At 39.8% G+C, this 13,322-nt stretch overlaps 1 protein-coding gene across 4 annotated transcripts in view; it reads left to right on the top strand.

Annotated features, from left to right (window-relative positions):
- Fggy (FGGY carbohydrate kinase domain containing) overlaps positions 1 to 13,322 on the top strand; it is a 363,024-nt gene that overhangs the window by 267,574 nt on the left and 82,128 nt on the right. For all 4 annotated transcript variants that reach the window (XM_013022325.1, XM_013022324.1, XM_013022327.1 and 1 more), the window contains 2 exons: positions 2,116 to 2,263; positions 10,879 to 10,953. In XM_013022325.1, coding sequence (XP_012877779.1) covers positions 2,116 to 2,263; positions 10,879 to 10,953 — 223 coding nt within the window. The remainder of the gene's footprint in view (positions 1 to 2,115; positions 2,264 to 10,878; positions 10,954 to 13,322) is intronic.

Genomic DNA, 13,322 nt, shown 5'->3' with positions numbered 1-13,322 from the left:
TCTTCTTCTTCTTCTTCTTCTTCTTCTTCTTCTTCTTCTTCTTCTTCTTCTTCTTCTTCTTCTTCTTCTTCTTCTTCTTCTTCTTCGAAAAGCTCCCTTTATTCTAAGAGCAGAGATGCTATTCTGAAATGGAAAGTGGCCAGGGTTTGTGCAGATACTTGGTTTCTGGCTACAAAGATATTCTTGCAGCTTCTGCTAGTAATATGGTTCCATTGGACTAGAAGCAAAGAGATCTCCAGGATATGATCATATTCTACTCCCAATAATTGTTCTAGCTTCACCTTCTATGGTGGCTCAGAGGATCTTTTCCTAAAACCATAACAGAATGTTCTAAAGCACGGTTTGAGTGTGAAGCTTGGACAAATCATTTTTGATTTGTGACACATAACTTCAAAGTTACCCAGAGAGGTGTTTTGTTTGGTTCCTGTCCTGTCTGAGTTCACTGTGTGGAGAGTATTAGGGATAGCCCCCTTCCTTAGGCCAGTAGACGTAGACTTAGTGCGTGCTCAGGGATGGCAGCTGCTGGCCCTGGAGATGTTGAGCCTGTTCCTACTCCTCCAATGTGATCAGAGGCAGAAGACTTTACAGAAGCAGAAAGCAAAGAGATTGCTGCTGGGTAAGGCTGCCTCTGCCTCCACCCAACACACATTCACACACACTTACACATTTGCACACACTCACTGCACAAGCACAGCAGTTTTGTTGTATTTTGTATCTTGAAGTGCTGAATAAAATCTCTATTTGATAAGTGTTCAGCCAACAAAGGGGAGGAAAGAGAATTTGGAAACCACTTTTCTGTTTGTTTTCTTAAATTTAGTTTAGAAAGGTTGGCCAGGTATCACAAATCTAAAACTAGAAATCTCTGAGTCTTTCTCCCTAAGCATTTGTCATAAATATTGTGTGAAGTATCTTCGGTATTAACTACCCTGAGCATTGATTTCTTATACATTTTTCTAGCATTACTCTAGTCATGTGTTTAAATTTTAAACCTGAAGTTCCAAGGACACTGGGAGGGAACTGATAAGAGAAGCTGACCTCTGATGTATCCAATGCACTCTATTTCTGGGTCCATTGTTGAGAGCCTAGGAGGGCAGCATCTTTAGAAAAGGCAAGGCTAACCACTTTTAATCTTTGTACCCTATAGTAAGAATTCATGAATGGGAAAACCAGGATATTTAAAGGCTAAGTCACGATGCCTATTTAAGGCCCGGCTTTCATTTCACCTATTCTTAAAGAGAGAAAAACTCACCAGGTGCTGGTAGCTCACACCTGTGATCCTAGCTACTCAGGAGGCTGAGACCTGAGGATCGTGGTTTGAAGCCAACCCAGGTAGGAAAGTACATGAGACTCTTTTCTCCAATTTACTGCTCAAAATGCCAGAACTGCAGCTGTGGCTCAAGAGGTAGACTGCTAGTCTTGAGCAAAGCAACTCAGGGAAAGTGCTCAGGCCCTAAGTTCAAGCCCCAAGAGACAGAGAAGCAGAGAAAGACAGAGAGACAGAGAGAGACCTACACATGGCATTTCTTAGGTCAAGGTTGAAAAATCCAATCTCCAACTTCTGATCTTAACTGAATTCATGACACAGATTCACTTCCCTTAGCAACTTCCTCTACTGAATCCAGGAACATGCATTTGTCTCCATTTGTCATCTCATCATTGTTATTACAATTAGGAAGACTGATTTAATAAATCCTTTACATATGTACTGTATTGCACAGCTTACAGAATACTATGTCTCACATCTTCTTTGATCTTTACAATAACCCCATGAGGTAAGCTGGACAGGAATTGTGATATCTGTTTTTACAGATGAGAAGAGGGTGGTTCTGAAGGTTTGAATAGCTTTCTCATAGTTACATGCCTACAAGAAGTAAAACCACTCCTAGGTCTGGTCTTCAGACTCCAACTCATTTCACTTTTCACTAGGAATGGCATTCTTTCTTTGTAGTAGTGCAGTATGACTTGAGAATGTACTAGATTAGTTTCTTTGAAGCTTTCGGGAGTCTGCTTGCTTTCCTGGGTCTGATATGGGAAGTACAAATGGTTTCTTTCTACAGAACAATTATTTTCCTGGCTCTACCCCCCCTTCTGAAAACAAATCCACTTCTCTTCCAGATGCCAGAGTATATATGCATATTTGAACAGTCACCTGGATCTGATTAAGAAGGCTCAGCCTGTGGGTTTCCTCACTGTTGATTTACATGTTTGGCCAGATTTCCATGGAAACCGCTCTCCCTTAGCAGATCTGACACTAAAGGGCATGGTAAGTAACAGCCAGTCCTTGCACTGAAGTAAAGGTGGCCAAACTGCTACAAAGTTTGGAAGAAACAAAGTAAGGAGAATAAAAAGAAAAACAAGACAAAGAAGGAAAAAAAAGCAAAATAGGCCAGTAGTGCACCAGCTTCTTTAAGATGTATTGTTGTGAAGGCTTTTTGCTGATCCTAGGACAATCTGCTGAAAGTCCTTTTTATTCCTGAGCCAACCTTGAGCACATTCAAAGTCACATTTCCTACATTCAGCTACTGCTGGCTTCTTTGTCCCTTGGTGTGACCAAAAAGCCATGTCTGTGTAATTTTTACATTTCTAACTGTTTATAAAATTATGTTTTCCATCCCCATTGCTAGGCCAGTTGGTACACCAGTGGTAAACCTTATCTACCACCCTTTGCCTGCCATAGCAAAGACCTAGGCTCTGAGTGAGAGCTGCTCAATGTCCATGGCAGTACATTTAGGATTTCAGATTAAACTTTATTGAGAATAAATATAACTAGTAACTTCTATTGGAGGATGAAGTCAGCTCTTAGTGAACTCTTTAGGTTCACTTCCAGTCTAGGAATGCTGGGCCCTCCTATAGAGCTTGAATGAACTTGGTGGGTAAGCTTACAACCACAGAAGCAAAGATACATCTTAGAGCCAAAAAAGATGAGTGGGCTGGGAGCAGGCTGGCCATTGAGAATAATGTCTGAGGATGGATAAAGGAAATTAAATCTGGAGAAGCAGAACTTCTCCAAGGGACGAGTAAGAAGCATGAAAGAAGTCAAGAAGGCTAGACGCTGAGCCTTCCCTAGAAGGGAAGTTTAAAATGGGAAGTTCAAATAGAGGCTTTGAAAAATTTAAATTACAGCACAGGGTGCAGCTGGACAGTGGCTTAGTCCTGCTAGCTTTAAAAACATCAAGGCTCAAAATAACTATAGGTCAGAGATAGTTTTGTTAAGATTTTTAAAAAGTTAATAAAGAGGCTATTTATCACTGCAGAAAGACAATTTACCAATACCAAATGGATTAGGTGGATGATGAATCTTTCATATACATGACAGATGCTGATGTTTATATACTAATATTCATGTCTAAATAAACTAATATGAGCTACCGTCTTACCACACTTAGAAATATGTTGATTTGTAAAACAATTACAAGCCAAGCTATATTTGGTGGGGAAAGAAGAGTAACTAAACAAAATTGCAGCCATCGGGGATATTAGTCTTTGGGTGGCAGTTGTACTCAAACTCTAGGTGTGTCTTTACCGTTCAGCCTCTCTCGATAGATTGGAGATTGTGTAACACGGTTTCAGCAGTCAGGAAAGGCTTCAGACAACAAGTGACACTGATTCTGCATGAGGGTAGAAGGGGATCTGTGGCCAAGGGAATCACAGTGTTCTTGACAGGAGAGAGAACTTGCTATGTGAATGAATGTCCCCGTCCTTCCATTTCATGAGTGTCCATCATTTGGCTCTGTATCCCCTTGTCTAATTCTTGATAGATTGCATGGCATTTTCTCTTGGAAACATGAAATGAAAGTGTTTTTCCAGCGAACCTCTTGACTCTTGAACTCCAAATGCCACAAGTATCAACCTTTCTACCTTCTCTACCCTCCCTTTTGTTCACTCTCCTCTTACTTTTGCTAACTAATGAACACCTATTGTGTGCAGACCTATACTAAGCCCAGAGAATAGTAAGCAAAAAAAACCCAACATCTGTTTCAGGTTACACAAAATCGGGAGATCATTGTTGTATATGTATGAGTATGTGTGCATGTGTTTACATCGTCATTATACCATGTGATCCTTGGAATATAGACATCTGTGCAAGCTGAAGGAGGTACTCACTCAATGTCTCACTGTGGAATTTTTTTTTACGTGGCATCTGTCTAGTGAACATCTGGCAGCCTGTATCTACTTCACTCAGAAATACCCATGAAGATGTAAAGCAGGCATAAACTCATGGTGACTTTGAAAAGTAGGTTGATTCTCAACTGGGAAAACTAAGCTCGAAATTCTCAAAGAGAATCTTTGAAGATGTTGCAGATTCAGAGAGATGAATGTAGGTTGTTTGATAAATGTAATATCAGACATATGAACAAAGTATCCCACAAGGCTGGAGAGTTTGGACTTTTTTTTTTCTGTGCTGCCTAGCTGAAAACACACAGACTTTGTCAGTGTAGTAACAGAGCACTTAGCCTTCCATACTGCTGCAGATGCTTGGTCTTTACTGTTTTGGTTTTGTTTTGGAAGCAACAGGGTGAGTTTAATCTCCTAAGCCAATAGGCTTGCAGCCTGGGTCAGGACACACAGGGAGGGCTGGTGTGCCAGCCTTCTGAGTAAAACTGCTGCTACTGGGGCAGAGATCAAAGTACTTTCTCTGAATTTAGAGGAAGAGTTGATCTAATGTGTGTCAGGAGGCAGTGATCTACCGCAGTCCTACAGGGCTGCACGAGTAAGTCTTGCTGCACTCTGCTGATTGGAATCTAGTTATAAATTTGAAGAGGCAAATCTAAGTACACAGTGAGCAGCGAAAGTCCTGTGTGCTGAAAATTCCCACAGGAAAGTCACCGCATATGACAACAAAATAAAGGAGGAAGGAATGAAAGAAAGAAAAAGAGAAAGATCATTTTGAGTATCAACTGAAAGACCTCTTAAAATTGTTGACTATTAAATCCTAAAGAAAATAGTAGAGAATTCTATACAATAAGGATAGATTTTTTTATTTCTTTCTTGTTTTTTCTTTCTTACTCTATGGTTTTTTTGTTCTGTTTTTTCTACTTTGCTTTGTTTTGTTCTTTAAAATAGGATCTGACCATGCAGACCAGGCTGCCCTGACTTTGAACTCATGATTGTCATCTTCTCTAAGTACTTGGATTATAGGCATGTATCACCATGTCCAGCTGAGAGCTCAAGTGTTGAAACTGGACCCTTATTTAAATTTTGACTTGAAAATGTGTTAGCATGCAGCATTTGTAGTTTATCTCTGTGAGATCTGTCTGTTCACCAATAAAGTAGAAGTGCCTCCCCCTCCCCTTTGTAAGGTCATTGACAAATGGGACCACATACTAGCCCAATGACAGGCAAGTCACAGCAACAAATGAGTTTGAATCTGTAACTCCTGCTTAGTGACCCTCTGAACAGCCATTGAACCTTGAGCAAACAGATATCAATCTTGACCTTCATCCCAGAAGAGACCATTCAGCAGCCACTGAGGTTTTCAGCCACAGAATTAACTAGAGAAGTTAACCAGTCTCTTGCTCCATCACAGGAAGTGTGTTATATACAGGTCTTGATTTTGATGTTCTCTGTACATAATCCTCTGGCCTCCAGTTTCCGTTCAAGTACAACAGGAAGCTCAAATCTGGCAGACCTTGCAAAACAGCCAGTGTGGTGACTCTTCACAGTGCCCTTTCTTCCTGCCATATGTGACCAGCTTTACTCACAGATGGCTATGGCCTTTTTGTTGTAGTGGTAAGTAGTTCTTAGTTTGGAGGGATTTGTCTTAATTCTTGTTCTAAAACATGGTCAAAGAAATAAATTGCCTTGGAGATGTAAGAGGCAATGAAAACAACACACACACCCCCTAAACTCACCATTGACTAAATTATGTTTTCTCTGCTTTATTTTGGAAGTTCTGCACTACCCAGAATATAAAATGATTAACCAGTGCTCTGAAGAGCTCTGATGTGTGTAACATCAGGCTGTCTACTGCTCACACTGCTAGAGCAGTTGAGTTCTGCTCCAAGTGTTCTATCTGAGTCAGAAAAGAAACATTTTAAGATCTTAGCTGGTTCCCAGGTAACCAAATGCCAGCTAGACAAATGCCATCTAGAAATGGCCTTGCTAAACAGATGCAACTACAGGTGGAGTCAGCAACTCAGCTACTATTTACAAGAGCTTGAGAGAGGCCAGAGATTGTACTCCTGTTGCTGCTTCTGATAGGGAGCTAGAAGCTCAAAGGCTAAGTGAAACAACTTTTGAGTGATAAATTTACAAGCCTCAGTAACAAGTGAACTCTCTTTGACATGAGTTTGTTAATGTTTGGTTATTATTTAATGTTTTATTCAGCCATTTTATATACCATTTTTGCTTATAAAAATCAAATTCCATGACAAAAATTATCTTCCTCAGTGTCAGTTAACTGCTCTTTTGCTATAGTGATTCATAGTCAGCTTTTAAAAGGGTCTGATGTATGAGGAGGAATTATAGTGTTTTACTTGTATCACGTCAACTTTCACAATAATCCTGTGAGATGATTGTCATCCTATATAAAAGAAGAAAGAAAGTGAGGCTGAAGCAGTATATGTAATTTGCCCACAGGAGAAAAGAGTGGAATTGGAATTATTACCCAATCTGATCAAACTTGGATCACTATCATTATCTAAGGGGAGAAAAAAAAACCCTAAGGAGCTAAATCTTTCTTTTCTCACTACTTTTGCTCTGTTTTCAATGCACCTGCCACATTTCTTTCTTTCTTATAATCTTTTTTTTCCTTAAATTATATCCCAGAATCAGACTTTTCTTCTTTTTTTTTTTTTGGTTGGTCATAAGGCTTGAACTCTGGGCCTGAGCGCTGTCCCTCAGCTCTTCAGTTCAAGGCTATCACTCTACCACTTGAGCCACAATGCCACTTCTGGTTTTCTGGTGGTTTATTGGTGATAAGAGTCTCACAGACTTTCTTGCCTGGGCTGGCTTTGAACCATGATCCTCAGATCTCAGCCTCCTGAGTAGCTAGGATTACAGGCGTGAACCACTGGCACTCAGCTAGACTTTTCTTACTATATGCTACTTGCCTTTCTTTTATGCATCAAACAACAGGTAAGGCTAAAGGTAGACTGTGTCTGGGGAGGAGTCTTCAAGGTAGGGCAGAAGAGAAGACTGAGGGGGAATCTGAATCATTGGAAAGGTTCAAGAGATATAGTGGGAAGAGACTAAAGCCAGGGAATGAAGGATAATCTGCAAGTTTCTGTGCACATTCAAGACAGGGTTAGACAACAAGAGGTAGAGGCCAGAAGAGTGTGCAGGCTGGCTGTGAGATAGTATTACATGCTCACATCAAAGCAAGGCAAATCCAGTGGCTGGTGCATTGGTAAATGGCAAATGCAGTGGAGAATTCACAATAGAATAAGGTCATGAAGGAGAATTCCATGCCATCACCTACTTTTCCTATGTCTATTAATTGTCTATTTTTTTCCTATAGATAAACTCCACAAATATAGCAGGTTGTGTTTATTATGACATACATAATTCTGTAGGTCAGGATTCTAAGTTGGATTTTTCTGATTTCTCTGCTCCAATTTTTACAAAGCCAAAACCAAAATGCTCACTAGAAGATTCTCAGGAAAATCTGCTCTCCAACTCACACAAGTTGTTGGCTGAATTCAGTGCCAGCACTTGTAAGGCTAAGGTCTCTTCTTTTACTTGCTAGCTATGATCCAGGACATCTAGAGTTGTTCTGAATTTTAGACCCATCACCCTGTGCTTCAACCTGCAAAGCCAGCAATGTTGGATCAAGTTTTTCCTGTACTTGAACCTCTGTTCCCATTTCTGACTTCTTTTTCCTGCCTTCCTCTTTGTATTGCTTGACTAGTTCTCCTGCCTTTCTCTGCAGCTTTTATGGGCTCGTGATTATATCCAATCCAACTGAATAACTCAGGATCATCTTCCTTTTCTGTGGGGTAGGGGAGGTGGGCAATTGGCTAGTGACTAACTCTACTACTGTGTCCCATTGCATCTATGCCTGGATTCGTGTTTGAGAAACCCAGAACAAGAGTTCTTAGCATTCTGCCTTCCCACCCTGTGATGACATGCTCATCTGCATTTCCCACATCTAGGTGGGTTTTAGACAATCCCAGGTGTGGATTCCTGGCACCTACTGAATCCTCTAAATATTGTTGGGGAGATGTGCCCTTTCTCTTTCCGGATGCTGCTTATCTTAGACCTGTCCTTCAAATGCCTTCATCCTCCAAGATTTTCTCTAAATCGTCCTTTGATCTTACCTGTTGTCTCCATCTTTAATGACTTTACCAACAGAGCAGTATCATGACTCCATTGTGTATTGCAAAGCTTTCAACTAGTTTCCTTGGGCCGTAGATACTCCCCTCAAGTTCTGGAGACCATGGCAGAGTCTCAGGACTGGTAGCCATGCTTTCTTAGTTTTTGCCATCTTTAGAGATCCCCTTGAGAAACTATTCCTCGGATCTTTGAAAATTTTCTTCTTGCTAACATAAAATCACTTCAGTTCCTTTAACAATTAGAAAGGAAAAATTAGCCTAAATTCCTGCAGACTGAGTATCAATTATCTGAAATGCATGGGATCAGAAGTGTTTTGAATTTAGGATTCTTTGGATTTGAGATTATTTGAATACATATATATATATATATATATATATATATATATATATATATACACACACACATATATTCAGATTCACACAGAAAAAGAGAGAGGCAGGGACAGAGACAAAGACAGAGAGACAGAGATATACCTTGGATATAGCATGCAAGTCTCAACCTAAAACATATTTGTATTTTATGAATGTATTATATACATTGACTGAAGGATATTTTTTTAACTATATCTAAATAATTGTATACACTGAATAGTTTCCAGATATGGAACTTTCCTCTTGGGGCTGTATGACAGGGCTCAAAACGCTTCATATTACAGAACATTATAGATTCCAGATTAAGATGGCTATACTCACAATACATTTATTAATATTTACTATTTTAAGATATGAATTGGTAATTCCTAATACCAGAGTGTGAGGCAGATATTCCTGCAAGTTGTGCTTTACCTTCATACTAAAATGCAAATTTCTGTGCCCACATTAAAGACTCAGTCTAGAACAGGGTCTCTGGAAGTCTGCCTTCAATTAGAATGCCAGAAAAGTGTCATGGGATGTGCCCAAGTTCAGATCCTTATAAAGAGGGAAGAAAGATTTAAACTGAAGTTTGCTTTGAAAGTTTCCATTGGTCTTTTTTTTTTCATTATAGTTGTCTGCGTCTTTTTGTCTACCATGTGCAATTTCCACAAATCTCTAAAGATTAACTAAGCATTTTCTTTTGCCATTTTCTTTATTATGCAATAGCCCAAATAAATATAATGTGCTTACAATTGCAAGTCTCATATGGGGCTTCCCCATATATTTGACTGTCTAGGCCAAACATTCAAAATAGGCACATGCATATTTATAAATATGCTCCTTCCACTTCTGCTTCCTCCTATCAATGGAACCATTTAGTCTTCAGCTGGGCTATCAGATCATCTGTCCCAATCTTCTTAGTCATTACAAAGCCATGCCTCTCCCAGAGCGTTGCCATCACCCCCAGGGTACTGCTGCCACCTTATTTCACAACAGATTCCTCCTGGGGCCTCTTCATCCTCCTGAGTATTCCTCAAGGCAGACCCTCCTTAGACTTTCCCTCTTTGGGTGACTTTTGCTAAAATAGGGCCGAGGTTTCTGGTATTTATGAGATAATGAAATAGACTTGAAGTCATCTACCACTTTATCTGTGTGCAATCTCAGGTGACATGTCAAGGAAATAGGACCTCAGACTTAGCCTGTTTTACTGCAGGGAGAAATATTTTTCACTAAATTGTATTTGACTACAATGGATCTATCATTATTATAAGGAATGTCAGTAATGGCTGTGAGGGGGTGTTCACTTCCTACGTCCTGTATCACATTGTATGCAGTAAATCCATTGTATAACTTCTTTCCCATAATGATTTTTGTCTCCTTAGATGATAGCTATGCTTTATTTTTCATGAAAGGAAAAGCTGTCTCACTTCTCATGTGTCCTTTTTCACTATAGCTGCTAGCAATCTCAAGAGTTGAATTTAGTGCTCAATTATGTTGATTAGTTCATTCTGAGATTTTAGGAAAAAATAATTTCCTTTCTCTGTGATTTCTGAGCCTTGGATGCAATAGAAGTTTAAGAGAAGGGCCCATGGTACCTGTGTGCTTCAATGCTCATGCTTTTTGGAAAATTTTATGGCTATCTGTTGAGGATTTAAGTGATTAAATCTAACTGTTTGATACCTTTGAAGGTGGGACTGTGAACCAGTCTTGATGGAATTCAAATCCAACATTCTCTTCAGTCCTGGAATCTCTCAAAGACGGGCCTGCTTCATATGAGCATATGGTTCTGATTGACTTTAATGGGATTCTCTTGCAAACCACAGATTCTAAATCATTCCCCAGTAGGTATAAGATTTATAGAAGATGTAGTATTTACCCTGGATACCCCTTGGGTGCTGCTACATTGAATTGTGACAGAAGAAGAACTCAGAATAAAATCACCTTGTACTCAGATGCCAATGTACATATGTTGATGTCTTAAAACCCATCAAATACAATCATCCTATAATGTTCATTTGGTTTCATGTTGGTTTAATTCCAGTACAAAGCATTTTGAGTGGAAGGGGATTTTTTTTAGATCTAGAGACTAAACAATTTAGTAGGCATTGCACGTTCAACTCACTAAAAGAGGATTTGCATATAAACTTGGTTCTGCAAGAAAACACATCTGAACGTGTTCATACTTCATGGGAACTATCTCCACTGATGGCAGGGCCTTTTGGTCACCCCCTTCTTTTCTTTCTCCCCACAGGTCACTGGATTAAAACTGTCTCAGGACCTTGACGATCTTGCCATCCTCTACCTGGCCACAGTTCAGGCCATCGCTGTAAGATAGTTTAATGCTACTTTTAAAGAACTTAGGGCCATCATATTAGAAAAAAAGTATTAACTTGGTCTGAGATTTTTCTCACAGAGGTCATTTTCTTGGTAAGAACCTTGTAGAAGAGAGGGGAAAAAATGAGGTTAAGTTTAACACAGGCAAGAAGAGGCTTGGGGAAGGGGGTGAGAACGAAGAATCAGCTCTGTGTTCCCAAGTATCACACATTTGTACAATCAAGCTTCTATTTAACGGGCCATACATGTATTTAAAGTGATGTTATTTATTCTGTCCATTGTCTTAATGATCTTTAACATACCACAAAGAAAAGACATTTTAGACAGATTTCTCAACAAGGCTTTATTATACAGTTAATTAAATTGAGAGGTCTTCCATCTGTTTTGAGAAAGTAGCTGAGTATGCTGATCATCTGGGCAAAAATGTGCATTTTAATGAAGCATTCTGAAAACAGATATTTTCTCATAATGTTAAACTTGGGACAAAAATAAAAAATCTTTGTTTCTTCTTCCTGAATACTGCCTTCACACGTATTTACTATTGACAGGTTAAAGTTAAATAATGCTTCCCTATAGAAATATTCATGGTAGGAACAGAATGAAAATAAAGTGAGACAAGTTAGCTGAGACTCCATGTAACAAACTCCTCTCCATCTCGGGCCTTCATTGAAAGACCTGTCAACCACCCAGTTCACCCTGGGCCTGTTCATCTGTGGTTCTCTTTTCAGAACAGACCCTTAAAAAGTACTATTTGCATTTGAAGTCTCTTGATTTGCATTTGGTCCTGTGCATTCCCAGTGGAATCACTTAATTTCAATTTCAATTTCTCAGTCTGTGAAAACATTTTTTCCAGAAAGGTGAGCACAAAATAATGTTTGCACAAAGCCCTTTGGTGGGGCATTTCAGGAGGGTAGCGCATTACCCAGTGGAGTCTGGGATACCAAAGGGGAATGTTGTCTAAGTACCAGGCACAGTGGGAAATTCCAGTTGACAATGCCACACGGGGGCTGCCACTGTGCTCAAGGGAGAGCCTCTTGTTCTGGTCCTTCTCTCCTTTCCCAGGAAATGTGCTTTGCGTTACTCTCATTCTAAGCCCACTAATCATGTGGGCCTAACTCCCTGGTATTAGAAAGAACAGAAATATCACTTCTGCCTGGTTTCCCATGAAAATTGAGAGGAATCTGCCCTTCCTCGGATACAGACTACATTGTCTTAGGTGAATTCTACAACTCTGAAATGGGGCTGACAGTAGACAGTTTTTTTTAAGTTTAAGATTGGAAAGGACATTGGTGCTTGCTTCTTAGAGTACCTAACCTGTGGCTAATCACCAGAAGAGCTCTCATGTGTAAGTACCTCTCATGCTTTCGTGGATGTATGGTCTGTACTCCTGTGTTTCATCACGTTGCAGAATGTACTTTTTATTTCTTTTCGTGTTACCACTTTTGATGATCCTTTATTTAACTGAAGATATTATTCGTCCCATTTGACAAATGAGAATTGAAGCTTTAGAAAGGTTAGGTGCAAGAAATAGGTGAATGTCTGAATGTCAGCTTAATGTTCCTAAAAATCTAAAATCCTAACCTGAACTTTGGCAAATCTGTACCCTCGAGTAGAGCAAAGTTTCTTAGCATCCACAAGCCTGGAGTGATTCACACAGAACCTAAGGGCATCTATGACCTCCTGAAATTCTCCATAGTACTGTGTGTGTGACCTTTTTTTTTTCTTTTTTCCTGGGCAGGTAAATACATTTTATCATATCCTCTGAAGGGTTCATGACCCCCAAAAGAGCTTAAGAAAAAACATCTGGGGGTAATCAGCCATAGTCAGTAAGCAGGATCTGGCTTTCTACGGTACAACGTGTTTTAATTTTTTAAACATGCTACATCTGTAGATTATCTTCAGAGGCCTAAGTTTTACCTACTCCATATTTTTACCAGATTTGTGAATAACTTCAACAAATGCTTCAGACCTCTGGGTTGGCGCTGCTGAGCCATTGTTCCTAACTGCCTGCTGCAGCATCATGTACTCCATACTCCTCGGGATTTCATATCCAGTGGTTCAGGATCCCCTCTGACACCTTCTTCCCTCAGACACACCCATATGCCAGGGGAGAGGGAGATAGCTTTCAAGTAGTCTGTGCTCACTTTTCCCCTTGCCTCTTAGGTTCTGAGACCAGGCCAAGGTCCTGTGGACTTCTGAAACCCTATGCTTTAGGCTGGGCCTCTTACCCATCACTATGTCTTTTCCAACTCTGTGAATGACAGTCTTCTAACAATACTGTCATAGTCTTAATGAAGCCTATCATATTTTCCTATGAATTCTCTCCAGCACAAATCTTACTACTTCTCAGTGGCTATACTA

This window comes from Dipodomys ordii, unplaced genomic scaffold (genome assembly GCF_000151885.1).
Source record: "Dipodomys ordii isolate 6190 unplaced genomic scaffold, Dord_2.0 Scaffold61, whole genome shotgun sequence".
In the NCBI taxonomy this organism is placed as follows: domain Eukaryota; kingdom Metazoa; phylum Chordata; class Mammalia; order Rodentia; family Heteromyidae; genus Dipodomys; species Dipodomys ordii.
The sequence above is the reverse complement of the archived record's forward strand: the minus strand, read 5'-3'. Positions and strand labels throughout refer to the sequence as shown.